This window comes from Podarcis pityusensis (assembly GCF_964106645.2).
Source record: "Podarcis pityusensis genome assembly, chromosome: 12".
NCBI lineage: Eukaryota > Metazoa > Chordata > Lepidosauria > Squamata > Lacertidae > Podarcis > Podarcis pityusensis.
The window spans coordinates 20,496,102-20,521,754 of NC_138037.1; the positions used below are offsets into that span (position 1 = coordinate 20,496,102).

Here is a 25,653-nt window from a genome sequence, read left to right on the forward strand (position 1 = left end):
GTAGAATGTGTCCTTTTATTTAAAATGCATCTCTGGGTTATTTGTGGGGCCTGCCTGGTGTTTTTACATGAGTAGAATGTGTCCTTTTATTTAAAATGTATCTCTGGGTTATTTGTGGGGCATAGGAATTTGTTCATGCTTTTTTTTTTTCAAAATATAGTCCGGCCCCCCGCAAGGTCTGAAGGGCAGTGGACTGACCCCCTGCTGAAAAAGGTTGCTGACCCCTGATCTAGACCCCTGAAATTTTAGATTTTCAAAGTGCAAAAGGTGGGGGTCTCATGCATCACACCCATTTCATCCAGCTATTGGATTCTGGGTAAAAGGATTAACAATAGCCATCAAGGCAGGAACAATGGCTGGTCTAGACAGAAATCTCATTTGCACATACCACTGGACACACCTTCTGTAAAGGTGCAGACATAACTAGTTTCTGGAAAAGAAATAACTCCTCTTTTAAGCTTTATTTTAGGAAGCCAAACACCTCCATGATGTAGATGCAGCAGGCTTCACACCTAACACTGAGAACCAGGAGTGTCATAGCCTTACAAAATGAGAGTGTGCAATATTTTACCTGAAAACTGTCTATTTCTTTCTTTATTCGAAACCATCAACTTCCAGCATTTCTAATGTTATACTGAGCTGCAAAGCCCCCTGATTGTCTAGGGGCAAAACGTCCAGTATCGGACATACTGGAAAGCATTATGCATTTGCAAGACTAGGACAAAATAGCAATGCCTAAGAAGCAATAGAATTCCAGGAAAAGCATTTTAAAGCAGCAAACTATAGATTAAGATCCATTATGAAGTAGAAGCTCTACTGCTACTCAAAATATAAGCCCGGTTTGCATAAAATGCTAAACCATAGTTCAGCATTATATGCATGAACCTCCACAAACCAAGGGGAAACGATCAGGTCCATGGATTTCTCTGCTCCTTCTGCAGGGTCAGGAAGTCTTCTGCAGAGCTTAGTTTCACTTTCAAAGAATCTTGGCTTTAGGTCAAGTATGAGCTAAGCACCACAGTTTACATCAAATAATATGTCCTCTATCCGAGAATTTCAGGGCAGGATACACCAATCTTGTAATAAAGCCAACAATGAACCAGGAGTTGATAAAATAAATAATCTTAACATACAATTAACAGTCAATACAAATTAATCAGTGAGATTAACAATTACTAAAGCTTAAGCAAATAACCAAGTTTAACCTGGTGCCGAAATGAAAACAAGACTAATGCCAGTCAAATATAAGTGAAACAGACGTTCTACAAGCAGGGTGCCACAAGAGAAGGCTCTCTCCCACATCACACTATGTGCAACACACAAAGATGGGATGCTAACAAGGGTCAGAAGTTCTCCATCAATGCTTCCAGGGTGCTTCTTCAGGTATAAAGGCCCCAAGTCATTTATGGTTTTGTAGCTCATTGCCAGAACACTGGTAATCACTGTTAGCTGAAAGCCACAATCCTCAATTCATATGTAACACAAAACCAAATTTCTTTGCAAGTGAATCAAAACTTAACAGAATACCTACCTTCCAGCCATATGAAAGGACGAGAAGAGCAAGCCAGCCCAACCTATCACATACATAAGCTGTGATTATTTTTATTAGCTACAAAGCAGCATGTTCAAATAGGAAAAGGAAATTGTTCCTCTTCGTACACTGAAATATATTTCAAGCAAACCTCTTTCTGGTTCTGTATTATCTTTAATCTGCACGTACAGTATCCAAATTCTTGTTAGAAAATAAATCCAGTATCACTCCCCTATCACAGCCTTAGCTGCAAGAGATTTATTGGTGCCAATAAAATGGGCAAGGACTACTATCATATATAATAATTAAGATCAATGTATTATGTTTCTGTGGCCTTAAAAGGTACAACAGTATTAATTCTAACCAATGTGAATGGTTGGATGAGGGAGGAAGTGATGTTTTCCAATACTATCACATCTTAAACTATGTAAAGCAGACGTGGAGAACCTTTGACCCTTAAGATGTTGTGGAACTACAATTCCCTTCAACCCCAACCCCTGAACATGCTTGTTGTGGCAGATGGGGGTTGGAGTCCAACATTTGGAGGGCTACAGATTAGCCACCCCTGGTGTAAAGAGCAACTGGATCTTTTAAGAGTTTAGACTTCCCAAATAGTATCAAACTTCATCACTAACAACTCAAAAACTAATGTTGAAAACATTTTGCTTAATTTAAACTTTCAACCACAGATGCTACACAGCGGTACCTCCAGTTACAAATTTAATTCGTTCCAGAGGTCTGTTCTTAACCTGAAACTGTTCTTAACATGATGCGCACTTTCACTAATGGGGCCTCCCGCTGCTGCCGCACAACTTCTGATCGCATCCCGGGGCAAAGTTCGCAACCAGGAGACCTACTTCCAGGTTAGCGGAGCTCATTACACAAAGCATTCATAAGGAGGATGATAGGTAACCCGAGGTTCCACTGTAATAAAATGTCAGTCATTTTAAGTGCAATATTTCTTTTTCTTTCAACAGTAAAGAACTGAATAAAGGCTTCTTCAAATGGTTAAATGTGTTCTGAAGCATCTTCATATGAAGACACAATGCACAGCAGAACACCGTGCATAAGTAAACCCAACTGTGTTGCACAAGCTTACTTGTAAGTGTGCAGATGATTGCAGTCTTAAATTACTTTAAGCTGATTTCTATAAACACGTCTATAGGTTTAATATTGCAATCCCATAAAATATCAGAACACTTAAATGATAAAACCTGGAAAAGCATTAAAAATAGTACAGAAGTAAAAAGGTAAATGTGCTGCTTTTGTACAGAAGGTATATAAAGAGTTTTATGAAACATAGCAACCACTAGATAAAAGTCCAGAGAGCACAACGTTGTATTAACTAACTTTGTTCCCACTGATGCCAAGAAAAAGACACAAGAGTTAGTAGAAGCTTTTGGTGAGGCTTCTAGGCCAGAGCCAAGTCAGGTGAACTGTTCAAGCCACATTTTCAAGACTACCAGTTTTTCTTTATTATTTGTAAGCATGTCTAAACAGACTAGTATTTTTAAAATGTTAAGGTATCGTGTTCAAAAACAGAAGTTATAAAAATGAATTTCAGGTAGGTAGCTTTTATATTTCTTCTCCAATAATTACTGGAAATGCTGAATATTAAACCTGCTAATTGCTAAACAACATTACAACACACCGTTACTGACGCAGTTGCTGAGTCATCAAAACAAAAACACTACAGAAGCACTATCATTTCTCCACTCTGCTGCATAAACTGAATACAAGTCAACCATATTTGCTTGCATCTTATTTTCTGTGTTCCTACACAACTTTCATCACATACTTATAGCGGTATTTTTTAATCAAATAACTTAATTAGTCTTGTAATCACCAATATAAAGAACCCAGTTATATGACAGGCCTATAAAATAATCAATTCAATCTCAGTGTAGTGCAAAGGGCTTCACAAGACCCAACGAACAGCAGACTATCAAGTCTTGTGAAGTCTTGCAAAGCTCTCCTCAAGACCAGGCAATCAGCAACCACCTCTGATCAGCAGTGCCTTCAAATCTCATTTTGGCTGAGCCAGACTGTTACTTGCTGCACACCTGATTTGACTGCTGATTCATTGTATTTCTATGCCGCTTTCCATTCAAATGAATCCCAAAGCGGCTTAGAAACAGTAATAGTAACCTCCTAGAACATCACAATTACAGCATAAATCATATAATTAACAAATCATCAGTAAAACAATTGCAATTTGTATTATATTTATAATATGTATATATATAGATAGATAGATAGATAGATATAGATATAGATATAGACACACACACACACACATATATATAATATTTATAATACATATAATATATATATTATAAATAAGCAAAACATCAGAATTACAGCATAAGTCATATTATATGTTTAACAAATCAATAAGGCATTTATAATTGATAAAACATTAACAAAACTGAAAAAATAAGCGAATGAACATACCTCACGTAGCTTATGTTTTCTAATTTTGAATGCCTATCACATGTAAACTACAATTTTGCATTATTTTAGTAAATAGTGTTTGTATTGCAAGCATACATTTCCTAAGATGTGACATCAGGTATAGGGCAAATAGGCATGGCTTGCCCAAAATGGCATTGCAAGTGAAACAGAAAAACCCGGTAGGCCTAATGAGGCCCATAGGCCAGAAGTTCCCTACCCCCGCATTAAGTTATCCAAACTTCTAATTTTATTTTTTACCACCTTATGTAGTATCCAGAAATGCTTTTATGCTATAAATACAATGATACCTCTAGATGCGAACGGGATCAGTTCCGGAGCCCTGTTCGCATCCTGAAGCGAACACATCCCGCATCTGCGCGTGCGCAGGTCACAATTCGCCACTTCCGCACATGACGTCATTTTGAGCGTCTGCGCATGTGCAAGCGGCGAAACCCAGAAGTAACACATTCCGTTACTTTCAGGTTGCCACGGAGCATAACCTGAAAACGCTCAACCTGAAGCATATTTAACCCGAGGTATGACTTTAAAACAAATGCTCTCTATTGAAAGAATGAGAGCAGCATCTTGAATTCTCTCGAAGTAAGCCAATGCCAAGAACTAGGAGAAAGAACAAAAGCATCCTCTCCAAAAGTTTTGGACCTCACCAAATATAGCCTTCAAATGTAATAGCCAACTTGCACCCTGCATGGCATTTAACTTCCACAATCACAGCTTTACACACTTGGTGGCTGGCCAGTTAATAGTGAACATTTTAAATGCACAAATGTGCAGACAGTTTAAAAGCTCTCCACATTGCATGGAGGGCAAAGGCCTGTTCAGACCGCCAGCTTCAGAAAGGTAGGGATGCTTGGGTGGGGGCAGATTCAGGGTTATTTCAGCTTTACATGCCATACATGGAAAGTAACTCCCACAGAAGTTGCGAGTCAACTGTATATTAGTAATCCAAACCTAAAACAAAGCACTTATTTTAATACTTAGCTTAATAAGCATCCTCTACAGATGATCACAGCAGTTCTGTCACTGTTGCACAAGTAAACTTTCTCTTGGTAGAAAAATAGTGAAAGGATACCACTATGTTTTATCAGTGGCCGTAAAGACACCATTTACAGGGCTCAAAATTTGCATTGCTCTGGAAATGTGGGAGCCATAGTAGCACTATGTTTTCCTGTACTGTTGGGTTTTACAAAAATGCCTGAACCATAAATGTCACCTCACCCCGTGAATGCTAACCCAGTTTCCCAAGGGTTGACATGGAGAGAGGGCACAGCAAGAGCTCTTAATGCTATTCTATACTGAGGGGGTAGAGAGGGAGACTATAGATCCTATACTACCATAGTACTGAGAGGAGAGAGACTTTCTGCAGGCAATGGCTTTTCCATCTGCCTTGCCCCACCCTCCAGCCCTGGGAGTCTATCAGACCATGACTTTTGAGAGCAGCAAAAGCAGCTGGGAAAAGAGGAGTTCAGAGATATTTTTAAAAAATAATTTTGTAAGTTGTGTGTCCTTGTTTCTCAATTTGATCATTTTACATGGTTTTGTAGTATTTTATGCATTGTGATTTGCTGTAATTTTTTACTGATTATAGATTAGTAATTCTTTATTGTAACTGGTAGGTGTAAACTGTTTAATTATTATGTGCTGATGTTTAATTTTACTATTTACTATTGGATTCTATAATACTGCTTTATTTGATATAAATTGTTTATTTTAAACTTACTATGACTTTTTATATTGGATTAGATTGTTACTATTCATGTTTGATGTTTTATTATTATTTTTATGTGTGTTGGAAGCTGCCCAGAGTGGCTGGGACAACCCAGCCAGATGGGCGGGGTATATATGCATGTATGCATAATTAAATAATTGTAATGCTTCTCTTCAGGATGGAGAGACTCCACCTAAGCAGTTGTTTAGAAAACACAGTATATTTCTCACAGCAGCATGGGCTTGTTCTTCCCTCTGGCTGTGTACATACATGCTTATAAGTGCAGGGTAAAGATTAAGGTTGGGAGGAACTTCAACAGAGAACAGGCAAGGAAACGAAAAGATTCCCCTGAATTATATATAAGAGATATGCTTGGTACAGGCACCCTTGGTAAAGCAAAGGCAACAAATGTTTGCCAAGCATCTTCTAGATAAAGGTAAGAAATACAAGAAAGGAAGAATGCAAGTAGCCCAGTTTCTTTCCCAAGCAGTACATCTAGTCAAGTAGAAAAATAAGTGACATTTTAGTATTATGCTACCGCTTCCTACTTTCAACTATCTTACTCTGTACCAAGTTCTGCCTCACATGCATCTGCTGAAGCATTTCACCTTACCAGAACCCAGTAACATAACTTCCAATTCATGAATGGGATGATTTCATCATCTTCCCATGGCTCACTGGTATGTGTTAAATGTACAAGGCAGGAAAACATTCTCAGAATGCTTATTATTTATATTACTGAACCATGCACACAAGGCTGCTCAAACATAATACAGAGATAAAATAATCACTGGCAGCCACAATAAATTATAGCAAAACCACAGTCAAGCATTTAAAAATAGCAGCAAAACACTTGATAAAGTCAGAATCTTACAAAAACTTGCTTAAAATAATCTTCACTGCCCACTGAAAGGGGTGTGGTGAGGTTATTCTGCCAAACCACATTTTCCTGGGTCCTCATATAACCTATTTCAGACAGCAGCAGAACCAAAAGAAATCTATGAAGTGGTGTTAAAGTCCCAAGCAGGTTCATATGGAAGAATGTGATTCCCAATATAGTCTGGTCCCACATTATTTAGGGATTTTTAAAAGATCAAAGTCAGCACCTTAAATTGAACCTGAAAGCAATATAAACAAGCACTCTGTCAGAATCTGGGCAGCCACATTGTGAACCAACAGTAGCTTTCAGACTGTACTCAATGGCAGCTCCATGTAGAGTGCATTGTAATAATTCAACAGGGTGCTGACAAGAGCATGAATGATTGACACTAGGTCTAATTTCTCCTGGAAATGACACAGTCTGCATTCAGGACAGAATCAGTAAAGATCACTCATGGTCACTGCCTGCACCTTAGTATCCAGCACATATCTGAGCCTAAGAGAACTCCTAAACTTCAAACGTGATGCTTCAGTGGGACTGCAAGCACCTCCAGAACAGACAGAATACCTAATCCATGATTATTTCATCTTGTCCAGATTGTCAGTTTGTTCACCCTCATCTAGCTGCCTGTCTACAATTCAGTATTTCCATTGCTTCCCTGAGATTAGAAAGCATCTTCCATCTGTTTCATGTAGATGTTAAAACATGGAAGACAGGCTGAAATACCATCCCACAGGCCAACGGTCATGTTAGCAGTCTCCCAGCATGATGTTCTGGAGCACACACTTCAGAACAGGACTCCCCACTCCTAACCTGGAGAAATAACCCAGAAGGATACAATGGCTGATGGCATCAAAAGCTACCAAGAGGACTAAGGGAATTAACAGGGATACACTTCCCAGGGGTTTGCGGGAGGGGTATATGGGGCATTAAGTGAGAGATAATACCTCTTGTAGGGGACATGTCATGCTCCTTCTGGGGTGTCTACCTTTGGTTCCCATCTGGCACTCTACTCTCACCTCTGGCTCCTAGAAGCTGTCAGCATGTGGCAGTGGCCACACCCGAGGAAACTGATGCAACAGGCCAGCTAAACCAGGTGAACTAGGGACTTCCCCTGCATGCAAAGACAGGCTCCAGTGAATTGAGTAGATGAGACCAATAGTGGGTCCTACAGTCAAGAAGGAGGTTTCTGCACGTGCTGCAGAGGGAAGTGAGGGGCAGATGGGACTTGTCAACCTGGGAAAGTAGCTCACCCAGGAGAAGGAAAACTCTGATCCTAAACCTCTGCTGCTTTGTGAGGTATCTTTGGAAGAAGAAAAGGCTAAGGAATAAATCCTACACAAATCCGAAGTGAAGTCCCTAAAACAGCTGGATTGCACCTTGTACACCACCTCCTAGCAACCCTTGCAGCCAAGCTGGTGCCAAACGTATTGCTTTAATTCCTTTAGACCACATCAGAGGTTCTGTCTTCTGGATAGCCCAGGACCTCCTCCATACACACTGCCCAGGCTTGTGCCCCTAGGTCACTTCTGTGTGGTTTGACATCAACCATGGAGGTACACTCCATTGTCTCCAGACAGACGAATGCCAACTCCCCGCCCCCCATTTTATCACCCAGTAAACAACCACTACCAAGGCAACCAAGCAGTTTCAGTTCCAAAACCAAGCCTGGAAACCAGATTGGAAAGGATCCCAATTATCAGTTTCATCCAAGAAAACCTAGTGCAATATTGTCATCACATGTTCATCACCTTAACCAGGTAAGGAAAATTCAATACATGATGGACCAAAGGTAAATAGGAATTTACTGGTAGATTTCTGGCAATATGAAGTAGACAATTAGGAGTCAAATCACTGCTAAGCAATGGCAACAAAATGACACACACAACACAATTATACTGATAACATGAAGAAAAAACATGTGGAGGGGAGTAAATTATGTGTTAGATGATTTTTCACTGCAGCCTCCTTCAGGGTCATTAGAACTTCTCCCTCCCACAATAAAGGATTTACTATCTTATCTGAACCAACTGCCTGACAGATTTAATAAGCCAGGAAGGTTAAGGATCAAGAGTGCATGTGGTAGCTCTCATCTTTCCAAACAACTTGTCCATATCCTCAGGTTGCACAAGCTGAAAAGTACCCAACAAGACCAACCAGAGAAATCTTTTGTGACCACCACTCTAATAGCCACTGAATCAAAGTGTGATTATTTGTACTGTTTATTGCAAATTTGGCACAGACTTCTTCGCCCTGCTGGCAAGATTGCAACAGACCTTTTGCCACACAGGACAACTCCTCTAGACAACATAAAGCAGACACAATAGTGTCAGAGATATAGCATGTTCTTTGCCATCAGTTTCTTACAGATTTAATCTGTTCTCCATAATTTGCTCTCTAGCCAACAACGTGCTTATTTCTTCACTTTCAAATCCTCAGAATACAGAGATGAATACGGTTTATAATACAAAAGAGAGCATCTACAAACCATGATTTCCTATGGTTTAACCAAGAACACCAAGAACATTAGGAAAACCCCAAAATATGTCAGAAAGCAACCAGATCCGTAAAACTCATGGGGAAGGCCCATCTTAATAGCCCCCACCGCCATCAGCAGAAGGTAGAGGCTTAAACTTAATCAAGTTCACGAGAAAGGAATGAACTGCAGCTCCAGATTTTGCTCATCTCTGTTCTAGCTTCTAAAACAGACAAGGCCCTTGCTTTAAAAATTATTCCAGTTTAGACAGCAAAAATTGTAGATTTGTCTAGCTGTATTATTTCTTTATTGTCTATGTCCAACTATTCTACTATTAAAGGCTCACTCTCATGCAAATTTACCTTGAATTAGTACATTCAACATGGTGGGACTTACTTTAAGGTAAACATGCATAGGATTGTACTGTTGAATCTGCATGTCTATGCACATTTACATTAATGTATACTCCTAACTCAGCAGGTATTATTTTTTTATGAAAACCAACACATAGGAGAGACAGACCCCAAGCCAATTAAAATGTCTTTATTCAATATCTGGATTTTAAACATAACATAACTTAATTTGTTTTAATGCAGAACTAAGCAAAATTATTACAGACACAGCAAGCAACATGTTCTGCCAAACTTTTGTTAATTTTATTCCCCCAATTCATGGCCAAACACCCATGCTTCTGAATGGAATGATGGGAGGATGGCCACAGATGCCAACAGTATAGTTTTTAGGCATGCCTTCTGTTAGGCTGGTGAATGTTGCACCACACCCGTTTCAGGTCCTCTTTAATACCTACCTCTGTACAGCCATTCCCTTTCTCTTGCACAAGCTCCCTCCCAAACACAGAAAGATGTCTGTTTTTATGTTCTTTCTTTTGCCACTGCTAGGGCTCAGCTAAATGGCACAACCTCCAAATATGCTGTTGACAATGAATGACATGTTTTGGACACAACATTAAATGATGGCTTGTTGAAACAAATCAGAATCAAACTGTGGTTTATGATTTGTAACAAAACCATGTTTAATCAGTGTTTCGCCAGTTCAGACATGATGTAGTGCAGTTAGCTTAAAACAGGAAACAGATGCTTCCAATCTCCTTCTCATAGCAATGCTGGAAGAGGGGTGAATTTGTGAGCTTGCAATTCGCTTCTGCTAGTTTATGTAGCACTTAGCATTATGTCCAAAACAACTGTTTATTTTGAGGACCTGTCTCTTGCAGTCCAGTTAAAATGTCAGGTATCCCCTCCTTCATCCTAGATTCAATGTATGGGCTACTAACTGCCTTTGTCTACTAAGAGCAGGGTACAGCTCCCTCCCGACCCAACACAAATGCACTCATTGCTAACAGCCTCCATCACCTGGCTGTGCTAGCAATCCAATCCTATGCAGATTAGGTGCACCTAAAGCCATAGTTCCCAACAGAATGAAAAGCATAATAAAACATCAAACATTAAAAACCTCCCTAAACAGGGCTGCCTTCAGATGTCTTCTAAAAGCCAGACAGTTGTTTATTTCCTTGACATGTGATGAGAGGGCTTCCACAGGACGGGCGCCACTACCAAGAAAGCCCTCTGCCTGGTTCCCTGTAACCTCGCAGGGAGGGAACCGCCAGAAGGCCCTCAGAGCTGGACTTCAGTGTCTGGGCTGAAGGGTGGGGATGGAGATGCTCCTTCACGTATACTAGGCCGAGGCCGTTTAGGGCTTTAAAGGTCAGTACCAACACTTTAAATTGTTCTTGGAAACGTACTGGGAGCCAATCTAGGTCTTTCAGGACCTGTGTGATATGGTCTTGGTGGCCACTCCCAGTCATCAGTATTGCTGCTGCATTCTGGATTAGCTGCAGTTTCCGAGTCACCTTCAAAGGTAGCCCAACGTAGAGCACAGTAGTCCAACGTAGAGCTTGCAGTAGTCCAAGTGGGAGATAACTAAAGCATGCACCACTCTGGCAAGACATTCTGTCTAATTCTGCATGGAATCAGGCTGCAAAGCATTGTTTCACAAAGCATTGTTTCCTAGTTAAGGAGATGTGGGGAGTTCTAATTTACCAAACCGAAAATGTTGCTGGCAAGTGCCTTAGTTCAAGCCTGGATAGATCTCACAACTAAATACCAGTAAGAAGTCACACGTGGGAACTTAACCTTCCTGCCTGCCCAACTGTATTCCCAAATAACCATCTTTTCCCATCCATTTTCTCCAAGGGGGGTGGGGGGGGGGTCTGGCAGCTGTATTTTGTTCTAAGTGAAGTCTCTGGTTTTCAAAGGCATATAGACAGCATTACAGTAATCTAGTCTGGAAGTAACCAAACTATGCTTTGAGTAACGAATACCAGGCCAACCTTCTTTAGGAAATCATGCTAGTGAACAAGCTGTAGCTAGGGAAAGGCACCCCTGATAGCCACTGCTACCTGTGCATCCAAGGAAAACGCTAAGTTAGAGAGTATCCCAAATCTGTACATGAGCTGCTTCAGAGGGACCACAACTCTGCCCAGAACAAGCTGCATAATCTGATATTGCAGGAACCCATGATCACCAGCATCCTGTCTTCCCTGTGTTTAATTAAAATCATACACACTCTACTCTACAGCTGTTCAGCAACTCAAGTGCTAGACACAAGTATTTTTATAAGCAGAAGTTTTGATTGCACAGGCAATCAAACTTGTCTGTTTTTAAGTTATTCTTCAATATAACATTTCAGAAAGGGTTGGAGAAAATCAATAAAATTTGGGGTGGGGGGGAAATTTCAGAAAGGGATAATTTCAAGACCATTTCTGTAGTACAGCACAAAATGCTTCTGCTCTTGCACTGGGATGGGTCAAAGTTTTTGGAAAGGGTCTAGATGTCCACTTGCAGGACAAAGAATATTATGTCCTTTTTATTGTAAGTCAAATATGTTCTCCATTATATTGAGATGCACATTATAGATCATTGCAAAATGGCAGCTAGCACCAGAGGTAATAAAACATATGCTATATGAAATACTGAGAAAAAACAGAAACGCAATGGAACCATTCTGCAAATCTGCTAGGCATAGTAATACACTGGATTAGTTGAACAATAAGTGAAAGAAGTTTTGGAAATTGAGGCCATGATTTACCAGATACAGATGAGATTTCATTGAACCATTTCCAACATATATAGAAGTGATTTTACTACTAGTAATTAAAGAACTGCAAGATGGCAAATTTCTTAATTAAAATCAAACAAACCATCTTCGTTTTCAGAAACGTCAGACAAACCAACACGAACTTTTTACTACCGAGACTAAGCAATATAAACACACAGTTTTTATACAGTTAGTCCACTATGATCCAATTACTTTAAACATATGGGGACAGTCCTGGAAGCCAATTAGTTGAATTTCAATTTGGTTTTGAGCCTTAAAATCCACACGAAATGGTCCAGGAAAGCTTAGGGAACACCTTTTATAATATGAGACTTCTCTGGGATCAAGCCTGTAAACATCCTAACCAGATTCCTATTTTATATATATTGATCTCTCTGTGTGTTTAATAACTGGTAGGTTTAATGATGGTTTGGACATTATAATAGTTTTTGCTATATTACATGTTTAATCTCTGGAAGCTGTCCATTTTAATTTTATAGAAAAGCAATACATCCCTACTTATATCTTGTATAACTTCTGGAGTTGGAAAAAAAATGGCACAGATCAATGTTTTGCCAAAGCAACAAATTGGCAGCTCTTCTTTTAGGGAATGCTTTGTAAGGGATATTATTTGAAATTGTCCTTAAGTATATTTAATACTCATACTCTCTTTGCACTGGAGAAGAAAATACTGCTGCTGATCCAAAAACCTTGAAGAATGTGCAGCTATATCCACTGGTGTACTTGCCTATATGACCTAAAATGTGATTAGCAGCAGCCACTCTAAAAGTACTCATCACCAGAATGCTTCTCTCTAAACAAGTGCTCTTTCACTGCTTTTCTCTCTAAACAAGTGATCAGTCACCATCATCTTTGATGGACCAGTAACAATCATTAGTTAGTGCAACAGCACTGTATCCAACACATGTGCCTGCCAGATACAAGGTTTGCACATAGAAGCTTGTTTTTACTCGTGGATCAATACACACACACCCCTTTACGATATTCAACAGCTACGCATCATTTTTAATATAAATAAGAGTTTTAAAAAATGAGATTAAAAACCAAACTTGGCATGAGCATAAACTGCTTCTGCTTTGGCATTGGGGTGAGGGTCAAAACCACATTCCAATAACAGCCCTCCACACATTTTGGGCTGTTGCTCTAGGATGGGCCTCTGAACTTTGTTAGAGGCTTTTTATGCGTATGGATGGCTGCTGCTTGAAAGGAGTCCTAAATTTCCCATGCATATACAGTGGTACCTCGGGTTAAGAATTTAATTCATTCCGGAGGTCCGTTCTTAACCTGAAACTGTTCTTAACCTGAAGCACCACTTTAGCTAATGGGGCCTCCTGCTGCTGCCACGCCGCCAGAGCACGATTTCTGTTCTCATCCTGAAGCAAAGTTCTTAACCCGAGGTACTATTTCTGGGTTAGCGGAGTCTGTAACCTGAAGCGCCTGTAACCCGAGGTACCACTGTACAGATAACTTGAACCTGAAATCTTGCCTTGGGACAAATTATAAAGATTTTCAAGAGGTCTACATCATTTCCCAAGATTAAGCAAAAATGTTAAGTTCAATGGCACAAAAAGGCATTGAGGCTTAATATTTCCACATTAATAATTTGTGCAATAAGAGGGGGAGGGAAGCTAGGCTGAGAAGATTAGCTGTGTCATAAACTGAATCTTGAGTTTGAGAACTCTCTAAGTCTAAAAGTTTAGCTTACAGAAAGGCAATCTCTATGATTCAAACTTTTTAGTCACTAAGTGACAATAGCTACAAAACTAAATTTGCCCAGCAGAATTAACTTACCTGATTTACAGAAAGCAAATGCTACATCTATTTTCCTGGCAGAATAAAAATACAAATAGCCCAACAAGTATTAATTTTGTCTATTTTGTTTGGTCTGTGCTTATTGGCAATTATGTCAATATGAATTTATGAAGATTACATTTGTCTTTGTTTTATAATTTTATTAATACTTGATATTTAGTTTTCAATAATTTTTAAAGGATGGAGTTAACTGAAGACAATATATTTTTCTTTATATGTTTATATAATCCATTTTAAAAATTAATTCAACTAAAGCCAAAATCGAAAAATGTCTGACAGCTAAATCCTAAACATGTCTACTCTTACAAATAAGTTCTAACAAGTTCAATGGATATAAAATTAGACTTAATTCATTCAAGTGCAAATGAAGATCAGAACAGCCATGTTAAACAACTTAACATTTCAAAGGATGACCTCCAGATTTATCAAACTTTCCTGCCTACTATTATAACTACCATTCTGTTCTAAATAAATTATGTTAAGAATTATGAAAAATTAAATCTAGCATTCAGCCTGGACACTGAAATTCAGCTCCGAGGGCCTTCTGGCAGTTCCCTCACTGCAAAAAGTGAGGTAACAGGGAACCAGAAAGAGGGCCTTCTCAATAGTCGCACCAGCCCTGGGGAACACCCTCCCATCAGATGCCAAGGAAATAAACAACTATCTTACTTTTAGAAGACATCTGAAGGTAGCACTGTACATGTATAGGGAAGCTTTTAATGTTTAATGTCTTAGTGTGCTTTAATTTGTTGGAAGCTGCAGAGTGGCTGGGTAACCTGGTCAGGTGGGTGGTAAGCAAGCAAACAGACAAACAAATTAAATAATTATTACCATCATCATCGGGAAGCTAATCCACTAGGAAACCGCCCCATGATCAGGCATTCAATTAGTGTCTCTTGTGGTTTTTATATGACACAGAACTTTCAGGGACCCCACAAAGGTCTCCAAGAGGCAGTAACATCAAAGTCCTCCTTTTTTACACCCAACATGGTCACATACAAAGCTTCACACTCATTCCTGTCAACGAGGAAACATGCAAGAGCCCACTTGGGTACTACTGCACAACCAAATAAATCAATATACTTCTAGAGTGGCTGTTCAACCTAACAGCTTCTGCTACCTTCCCCCAATTTTCATATTTTCAAGTTTATACCCCACCTACCCAGTACAGTACGTTCCTTCCAAGTTCTAGCCAAGGAAAGGCATTTTCAAGAAAGACGTGCCCCTGCTCCAGGTACAAAGTGATCATACCAGTATCTCAGTTTCAAAATGGGGTTCAACATTAAGAGCAAGCCATTTGAATTGCAAGCAACTGAAGTTTAGGCCTCATGTTATTTTCTGGAAAGGATGAATACCCCCAAGATTAAATTTATTCTACTATTTTTAAAATGACAAGCACACATTTACTACCTTTGAGTTTACTTCCAAGCAAATTGATCAAGATGATCTGTATTAATTTCTACATGGACTATGGGAGCAAGATGATTCCCACGGTGGTACTATATACAATGGTGACTGCCCACTGATTGAAGGGATCCATCAACAGAACAGAGAGGGAAGTAATTTTTGGTGATCCTCCTAAATCTGCTGCAGAGAGTTACTCAGCTCCCTTAAAATTGTCTCCCTCCCCATTCTACTGATGCTAGCTAGTAAAGTCACAATTGCATACCATCCTTTAAAAATGAAGCTCCCCACAGAAACATTCTTGACGTTCGGTACTAAGATATTGGCAAATATAACACATTACCTTATATTTTAATACTGCTACCCCTATTTTCTAACCAAAGATGAACAAGTCACTGATATTGTGAATGAAGAATCCATGCAAGTCTAAACATCTAATACCTTGAAGCATGGATCCGTGACACAGGTGCATTTAAAAGGTAAATACTGGAGATGTGCATCATCTCTGTGTACCTCCAAAATTATGAGTCAAAAAGGGGTGATCTGTGTGAGCTTTTCATAGTCCCAAGTCAAACTGCACTGTTAAGGCACTTTGAGTCAGATGACGGACTCCCTAAAGTCTCAACTCACTTTGTGGACTCAGTTGCCCTTAAAGCACTGCATTTTTAAAGTGCATGTTGTTGTTGTTGTTATTATTATTATTATTATTATTATTATTATTATTAAGTACAGCGGTACCTCGAGTTACAAACGCTTCAGGTTACAAACTCCGCTAACCTGGAAGAGTTACCTCGAGTTGAGAACTTTGCCCTAGGATGAGAATGGAACTCATGTGCCAGTGGCGCGGCAGCAGCAAGAGGCCCCATTAGCAAAAGCACGCCTCTAGTTAAGAACAGTTTCAGGTTAAGAACGGACCTCTGGAACGAATTAAGTTCATAACTAGAGGTACCACTGTAAAGCCAAGCTGACTAGAGAAACACTAAGCTCAGATGGGGAGGGGGCAGGAGGGCAAGGAGAATCTTTCACTTTGAAGAAGAGGTCTAGATTTTAATCACAATTAATTATTTTCCAGAGCACACCAATGGGGGGGGGGGGGAATGTTCAAGAAACCATTAAAAATTGCTGCTCATTTCAATCTATGCTGTTTATTTTAACCTATGCTATTTCCCCCCCAGTGCCAACACCCCTTCTCTATGCAAGTCAATGGTGATATGTCACAAAAAGAAAAGGCTATATCCCAAAAAATCATTGATGGGGGCAGAAGCCCACCCCAAATCTACCAATGACCCTAGGTGTAATAAAATCCTTTCAGGGTGATATTTTACCCACTGCAGTCTTTCCTGGGGGTGTTTCTCCACCACAGCTACCATGTTATGATTCCTACCACAACCACCCCAAAATAGTAAAAATCATGGCTTTGAAGGGGAATTACTGCAGCTGAAATTTGGCAATTTCACCCCCACCAAAGCAGGGAGCATGCCTGCAAATTGCAACCACACCTGGCAGAAAATAACAGGATTTTTTTCTTTTAACAAACTTTTAAAATTCCCGGATGCATCTGCCTCTAAATTGGCAGGCTTAATCCACTCTGGATCCACTCTTCAAAGTGTTTTAGAGAGTATCTTAGAGGGTATAATAGTCAATTCAACCTACAATTAGGAATGAAAATATGAGCAGCAGATAACATTAAATAAAGGAAGATTTGAGATGAAATTGGGTGGAATAATAGATTATGCAGCTGACAAAAGACTACCTAGAATGCCATGGAGAGATGGACTGGGAAGTCCAAGGACAAGCGAATGATGAATATTGTATGATGTATTTATAAGTTGTAAAAATGCATTAAAAAATACAAAAAATCCACTCTGGAGGGGCTGCTGTGCCTGAAAACCCCATCCACTTCTGTGAAGGGGGAGGTGGTTATGGACATTTTTTGATTCCCCATAATAGTTAAGAGAAAGAAAAGAGAGCTTGATTTTTTATCATATCCAATTTAACAGAATTGGCGACTTCTCAAAGCTACAGATACAAGTTGAATTTTGCAGTTGCACACCTCTAGTAAAAACTACTAAAGGCCCATTACTCTACTATAGTGTGGCAGAAAAGCATCACAGGCCTGTAGGCAGATGCTGTCTTTACCAGATCAGCAGCTCCATCACTGCTATTCCAGTACTGGAGGAAAGTCCTAACACTACCCATGAACATCGCAGGAAAACCTCGGGAACAGGGAGTAAGGGGCAAGGAGAAGGTGGGGACATGGGACATACACAATCCCATACAGTTTCAGAAGCAACCCCATTCATCCAGCATTAGTGAGAATCTCCAGTGGAGTATTGGAATGAGACTTTCTCTTTTTAGAATCAGACTTCTTGAGATGTAGTTACACTTCATGCAAGATGGCACTGTAGTTGTCCATTCATCACAACAGCTATAGATAAGAACAGGATTTGGGCTGTCAATTACAACCTTCAAAGTGCAGTGGCAAATATGAAATATAACAGAACCTGAAAAGTTTCTTCTTCTATAGCACTAGGTGCAGTCATTATCAGAGCATTTAACTACAACAATATGATAGCTGTGTGACAGTAAGGATACCCAACATGATAATTTGTCAAAAACAAAAACCTCCTCACTGTCCCAAGAAACTTAAATGCTGATTTGTAGTAGCCTTAGCATGAAAGAAAATGCTTCATGGAATTACTGTTATTTCTATACTTGCAAATCTCAAATAACCACGTAATAGGTTTTATTACAATAACATGGTATATAAATTTTGTTTAATAAAACCAAGAACTGTGTTAACTCACTGCATTAAAAATTTGTTTTATGTGTTGTTTACTTCACTAATTGTTCACTTTATTTTATTCATAACATTTGTATCCCTATCTTTCGACATATAGCTCTTTTCAGAGTATTTATGGTAAACCCCATTATCTTCATAATTTCCCTGAATGCAAGGTTTGGCTGAGTGAGATGTGTAGCTTCCCAAGACCATCCAGCAAGCTTTAAGCTTGAGTAAGGGTATCTGAAGCCAGATACCTCCAGTACAGGGCCATTACACTACACTGTCTCTTTTGTAAACTGTACTTATCGGGAAGAACAAATTTTATATGAGGCACATGAAGGCCTGCCTACCAAAAGACACAGTATCATTTCCTTCAAACACCACCATGCTAGATTGCACTGGTGGGCAGTTTCTACAAAAAGCCCAGGTTTATGAAGCCGTTCTGACTAGACAACAAAAGCAGCCAGGTCTAAAGCCCCCTAACACAGGGATATGGAACCTGTGGCAGTGTTGTGAATGAACTGAAATAATGGTGAGGTAAATTCTTCACCTCAATGAATGTGCTTTGTTTTGGTGCAAGATTTATTTCAATTACTAGCAGTATTTTGAATACAAATCAGTTAAAGTTTAACTCACCACCATCCCTTTCTCTAACTCTGTGAGTATGCATGCTTTTAGCTTTACTGTGTCCAGTGTTGTCACCATACTTGTTTTCAGGGCTATCAGATCGCCGCAACATTTTATTTGGTGGTGAAGGGTCTGTGGTGTCTCGCATCTTGTCATGCCGGTGATCACCACCACTGGGGTGACTCTTTGATGAGTATTTAAGAGCCTGAAAGAAATAACAGGTACAGATTTCTCAAGCTGTGTTTTGAAATATATTTTTTTAAAACAGTTTGCCATGCAGCATGGAGAAGCTGCTGTCCAAAATAAATCAAGCCTAGAAATCCTCTTAAGCCATGGAACTAGTTTCACAATTGTCTAGATCCTAACTAGTGCTATGTCATTTTACAAACTTAATAGCAAGTAATTCTGGGTTTTTCAACCCTAATTCCAATCTATTACAAGCATTCTATTTCCAATACAGTATTGGGATTTATTCAGAGTAGTACAATTAACACGATGCCTATCTTCAACCAAGTCAAGCTCATTTTTGATGTGCTACATCATAACTATGTATATTCCATTGTGTTTAATGGGAGACTAGTCTCAAATAAGTCTTAAGTACCACCTTGGCTGAAACACCTTGGACTATGCATACTGTCCAACAGAATTATTTCATCTGCAGTATGGAGGATGTTTCTATTTATTTACTAAATGGAGAATATATTTTACCATATAAAGGTGACACTGAAAAATCTTTAAGGCATTTGATACCAGTTTCAATAACACATCCTCTCCATTTCCCCCCTTAAAAATATATCCCACACAATCTAACCAAATAGTAAATGTTAACCAGTGGTACCACTATGAACTGAGATTAATTGTTACACACTTTAAAGAGCGGGGAAATTTCTGGCAAAAGAATCAAAGGGCTTGATAGATTTTGTAGTAGTACGAGTGGAATGTGCAGCTTTGTAGCATCCACACCACCTTGTGTTATAGGAAACACAACAGGGTCTCTTTCCATCTGCCCCTTTTCACAAGGCTGTGTGATGAATGTTTACATTAGATGTGCTGTCACTGACTGCAGCCTCCAGTTGTCAAAGCTGCCTCTTTCATCTGATCACTCAAGTATATAAGTGTAGTTGGTCAAATAACCCACTGTAAATGACCACATTTACACCTCCAGCCCTCCCAATCCTTTTAACACTGGGGAGATGACAAAGGGAAAGCCTCAAATGTTTCCCACACACACTGCTTCACTCCGGCCATTTCCCAAATTTCTTCAGGGGTACCTTCAACGCTGTCCCAATTTAAAGTTTTCTCAGTTGACAGAAAGGGTTTGAGGAACTAGAATTCCCTTCGGGCTTTACTACAAGCCCAAGGCCTAGAACCTATCCCGGCTCCTATTTCGTCTCCTAAGGGAAGGGAAGACGGTCAGCGGGACTCGGGAAGCCTTTTCGGACTCGGGTCCCGGCCGCTTACCGCCATCCCATGGGTTTCGCTCGGGGGGAAAGAAAAAAAAGAAAAAACAATGCCGCCCTCCGCCTCCTGCGGCCCGCATCGGGCCTAGGCCTCTCGCTTCCTTGCCCCGCCGCCAAGCGCCTCTCGCCGCCTCAGCTCGCGCTCAAGCCCTCGCGGTCGCGGGGTAAGAGAGAGAGCGAGAGCCGCCGCCGCCCCCTTGCCCCCTCCCGGCCCGCCCCGCGCGGAGCAGAGCGAAGGGAAGCGGTTGGCTCCCCTCCCCCGCGGCCTGCAGCGGCGGCCGAGGCCTGCGCTCGAGTAGTTTCGCTCGCCCTCCCACACTCCAGTTACTGCCGCCGCCGCCGCAGGGGCCTATCGGTGTGTGGGGCTGCGGCGGGCGAAGAAGTCGGTACCTGGTAGGGCTGCGAGTCCCCCTTGCGGTCGTGACAGCTGGAAAGAGAGGAGAAAAAGACGTTACGTTAGCGAGCGACCGTTACTGGCCGTTGGTATTGAGGGTGGGGGGGGTAGGAAAAAGAGAGAGAGAAGAGAGAGCGTAAGACGGGAGGAGGGCGGAACGAGAAAGGGGGTTATTTACCCATCATTGAGTCTTTGCTTATTCCTCGCATACATTACCATCAATGCCCGGCCTGTGTGTGAGAGACTGAGGGGACCAGGAGGGCGCGGCCGGGCCACGGGCGCCGCCGAGGGGGGAGGGGGAGGCAGCGCTCCGACCGGGGACAGGGAAGAGGAGGAGGAGGAGGAGGAGGAGGGGGAGGGAGGGAGGAGGAGGCGGAGGAGGGGCGGCTCAGGCAGCTCGGCTGTGAGGGGAAGCCGCGCTCACGGGCCCATCTCCTCCTCTCCGCACCAGCGAGAAGGAGAGGCGCCCCCGCAGGACGGACACACGCGCACAGCGGGGCGCGGGAGGCACAAGGCGGCCGCGTCCCCTCCGCTGCTGCCACTGGCCGCCTTCGCTCGCTCGCTCGCCCTCCGCCGCCGCCGCCAACACCTCCTCCCCCCTCCCTTCAGCTACAGCTCCAGCTCCCAACACTACCGCCGTCCGTCTACATCCGGGAAACTCGGACGCCGCCGCCTTCGCTTAACGTCGGCTGATATCGGCTCTTTCCGCCAAAGCTCCTCCCATTCCATCCAGTCCTTTTTTCTTTTTTGAACCCACCCTCTTTCTTAAGTCTATGCCCCGCCTCCTCCCTTCCGGATGCTAAGGCGCTTTCCTTCGGGAAACATCGGCCATTTCCGTCAGGCTCCGACAAGCCCTCGCCTGGGTTTGTGGTGTGTTTTTTTAGCCTCCCTTCTTCGTTCTCTGTTCTGTTGCTGCAGTTTCGGAAAACGATCGGTAGTCTCCGTGCAGCCTGCAGCCCTCGCATTCGGGCGGCACTGGCTGTCTCCGTCACGGATCGCTCTCTCCACTTCGACTATTTCCGCAAGGGGAAGGAGAAACGCCGCCACAATCGGTTATTTCCGTAACTTCCCCCCCTCTTAATCCTCCGAGAATGAGCTCCGGAAATACGCTCGTAAAGTGGTGGATAAATTCAGGCTAGGCGGCTTGGAGTTTTTCTTTGGTTCGTGTTTCGGCTGGACGACGTTCTCTGCTGGGATAACAGAAACGCGTTTTGTTCCATCCCCGACGAAGCCGAAGTTAGTGGGCGTTACCGGAGGTGAGGATGGAGAACTAGAAAAATGTGGCTGTGAATGGTACTTTCGTAGAATTATAGAATTGGAAGGAGGCCCGGGGGTCATCTAGTCCAAGCCGCTGTAATTTAAAACAAAACGTCACCAGAACCATTTCTGCACTGTGTGTAGATTGTACAATAGTTTGAATCTCCAAGGAAAGCCTTCTGGGGTGGGGACACGAAAACGTCCTGTTTGCATGCCTATCCAGGAGTAAAACGCGTTTAGTTCAGTTATGCGTGTTCCCAGGTAACTAGGTAGGCAATAGGCACGCTTCTCCCAGAGCCCTCTGTGGGCACTTAAGGCGCGATCCCATCCCACTTGCCCGAGAGTGAGCGCCTAAGGACCTGAATGAGATTTACTCCAAGGTCCATCGAGCTAAAGCGGGGCACAGATTTCCGAGCGAGCCTTTGCAGAAGCTACCGTCCAGGGCGGGCTTATGGAGCAAGAGATCGCCACAAGGGCGCCTTTCCTTCCAAAGAACTAAGCGCCGCGCGGCCCGCGCAACGCTTGGCTTGGGCGGGACTGACGCCGCATCGACCCGCCGGGCGTTTGCTTGCGGGAGGGAAGAAGTAAGGGCCGCCGCGGCTTCAGTGCTCGCAGTGCGCAGCCGCAGAGGTGCTCGCTTCCTTGTTTCCGCGTAGAAGTGCCCAGTGGCTACTGCGGGCCCCGCCCCCTCGCGGCGCCTCATTCCGAGCGATCCGCGGCAGGAAGGAGGGTGACAACGGAGCTATTCTGGGAGGCACGTGGGCGGCCGCTGGTCTATTCTGGGTCCGGGGGAAAACAGCTGCCCGAAGCGCGGAGGCGAAGCAAGGAGGGCGGGGTGCCCGGGAGGCATCTCCCCCAACTGGTGTCTGGGCGCCGGCGCCGCTTGCTTTTCTTTTGCAGCTTTAGCGGAAGGTTTTGAGGGGAGAGAGAATACAGTGGTACCTCGGGTTAAGTACTTAATTCGTTCCGGAGGTCTGTACTTAACCTGAAACTGTACTTAACCTGAAGCACCACTTTAGCTAATGGGGCCTCCCGCTGCTGCCGCGCCACCGGAGCACGATTTCTGTTCTCATCCTGAAGCAAAGTTCTTAACCTGAAGCACAATTTCTGGGTTAGCGGAGTCTGTAACCTGAAGCGTATGTAACCTGAAGCGTATGTAACCCGAGGTACCACTATGCAGCCAGCGCGAAGCTCCCTTTCCCCTTTATGGATGTGCAAGAAAGAGTAGGGATCTTCTCCCTCGAGCGCACATGGAAAGCTGCGCTTTCAAAAGCCAAACGTACTCCTGCGCAGGCGCCTGTGCTGGAGGATCCCTCTAGCAACAAAATCAAAAGTAGGAGAGTCCCTGTTTGCAGGCTGAGATTGGATGGGTTTGGGGACTACTCTCTTGTGGGTTGCACAAAGGGCCTCTCCCTCGAAGGTGAGACGCCTGAGCCCTCCAGACAGAAAAGTTCTAGTAGTTGGCCTATTTCTCACTCCCCTCCTTTCAACCCCATGGTCAGAATCCTAAGGCAGGCGTCCCGGAAATTGTGGGAGAAAAGTGCCCTGGAGACTTGCTGTATTACCCTAAGTATATTTATTTAGGAGTTAAGCACTGCTGAGCTACTAGTACAGGTAACCTTAATGATGCATTACTTTCTCTTACCAGCAAACGTACAAGTTAAGCAGGCGCTATAGAGGTAAGGAAGTAAATGCTTAGGCAGGCTTGGATTCTTCTCAACACCCTCAAACCCTGCAAATCGCCCCAGAAACCTTAATTAAAACGCAGTAAATCAATCCTGGATAGTCTGGTGCACATGTTGCCAGTGTATTTACTGTTCTAAGCCATCCCATAGCTAGAGAGCACCTTAATGGCCCTATCCTAGGACAAATAATAATAATTTATTATTTATACCCCACCCATCTGGCTGAGTTTCCCCCGCCACTCTGGGCGGCTCCCAATTGAGTGTTAAAAACAATACAGCATTAAATATTAAAAACTTCCCTAAACAGGGCTGCCTTCAGATGTCTTTTAAAGATAGGATAGCTGCTTATTTCCTTGACATCTGATGGGAGGGTGTTCCACAGGGTGGGCGCCACTACCGAGAAAATCCTCTGTCTGGTTCCCTGTAGCCTCACTTCTCGCAATGAGGGAACCGCCAGAAGGCCCTTGGCACTAGATCTCAGTGTCTGGGCTGAACGATGGGGGTGGAGACCTCCTTCAGGTATACAGGACCAAGGCTGTTTAGGGCTTTAAAGGTCAGCACCAACACTTTGAATTGTGCTCGGAAACGTACTGGGAGCCAATGCAGATCTCTCAGGACCGGTGATATGTGGTCCTGGTGGTACTCCCAGTCACCAGTCTAGCTGCCGCATTCTGGATTAATTAAAGGGAGGCGGAGACTTATTATTAGCATGAGAACCTTGTGAGAGAAGCAGAGAGGGCAAGGGGAGATTAAACTTTCCTTCAATTCTTTCCCCTATTCTGTTCTTCCTCAGTGCTCCTCTTCCATGCCTATAAAGGCACATGCATTTATATAATTTCACTCCTGCATCATTCATACATGGAGTTTTGCATCTACACATTCTCTTGCACACAGCACTTAAGTGCACACATTTTAGAGCCGTCTCAAAATATCAGCAGCTTCATAACGTCTTGGAAAAGACCATTGGCCACTTGCATGTCAGAGTGGAAGAAGTTAAAGTAATGGCAAAATAGGATCCTTGGAAACTTACTCAGATGGTTTCCTTAATCACATTTTCTACAATTGCTATTGACGTTTCCATTATGTATGTGCTGGTTTTACAGTGTTGCTCAAAAGCACTTAGCAATTTTTCTTTCTTTCCCCCATTTAAATGATAAAATACAGGCAGACGGTGGTGAGATCAGCTGGTGGAAGCAGGGATCATTCCCTTCTCCTTTGAAGGGTGGAGCCAGCAGGATGAGTCATCAGGGGGCTGTTCTGCAAGGCTATAATAACGAACTTGTGAAACATATAGAAGACTTGTACATGCAAAGAGAAGAAGTGAGCAAGCAGATCAGGGCAGCGGAAGAGGAAAAGAGTAGGATCCAGGATAAAATCGAGACACTGAGAAAACAACTGGATTGTGTGTGTGAGAACTTAGCACAGAAAAATGCTGCACAGAAGAAACTTGATGAAGTTCTTGCCGAAGCAGCGTTGACTTACGAGAAGATCTTGGAAAGCTCTAGGATGCTGCTGAACGTTTTGAAAGCCGAAACGGGGAATTTAGACAAAACGATAATGCTAAATAGAAATGTGACTGGGGATATTCAAACACTTGGGCTCCAACAAACGCAGCACTAGGCTTGGTGAAAAGTTATATACAAGAAATGTCACTCTTTAATCTTGTATTGGTGGGTTTATTAATGTTTTTATTATGTATCAATTGTTACTTTTTATAAAGAATATCATGGAAGCAATAAACAAGTTGAAAATAAAGTTCTTTAAAACTTAACAGCTTATCCTAAGATTGTTTTAGATGCTGCAAGGACTACATGTTAGAGCCAACTGACACATGATCCAAGGAGCCTAGCAGCTGCTGGATCAGTGAGCAGAGTACTTGGGATTCAGCATACCACTGGCTGTGTTTAAAGCAACAGTGCAGCATCTACTATTTTTGGAACAGAAAGGAAAGAATTGGTTTGTAAAATGTTTGCGGTTCCAGTAATGCGTCTGAGGGCGATGTGGGCAGGATTTAGGACATAACACTT

General features: G+C 42.3%; 1 protein-coding gene and 1 pseudogene across 5 annotated transcripts in view; one reads left to right on the forward strand and one right to left on the reverse strand.

The window, feature by feature from the left end:
* The window catches only part of WAC (WW domain containing adaptor with coiled-coil), a 46,849-nt gene extending 24,914 nt beyond the window's left edge, over nt 1–21,935 (reverse strand). For 2 of the 4 annotated variants that reach the window (XM_080975300.1, XM_080975299.1), the window contains exons 1-3: nt 21,319–21,935; nt 20,681–20,717; nt 18,840–19,035 (exon numbers count right to left, since the gene is read on the reverse strand). In XM_080975300.1, coding sequence (XP_080831426.1) covers nt 18,840–19,035; nt 20,681–20,717; nt 21,319–21,413 — 328 coding nt within the window. In that variant the 5' untranslated portion in view covers nt 21,414–21,935. Of the gene's footprint in view, nt 1–18,839; nt 19,036–20,680; nt 20,718–20,862; nt 21,265–21,318 lie in introns of those variants that run through there. The other 2 variants (XM_080975301.1, XM_080975302.1) reach the window with 2 other exon arrangements.
* LOC308459706 (microtubule nucleation factor SSNA1 pseudogene) lies at nt 20,544–25,397 on the forward strand (annotated as a pseudogene). Its single transcript, XR_013991494.1, has 2 exons — nt 20,544–20,683; nt 24,791–25,397. The product of XR_013991494.1 is annotated as a microtubule nucleation factor SSNA1 pseudogene (transcript).
* The last annotated feature ends 256 nt before the right edge of the window (nt 25,398–25,653 follow it).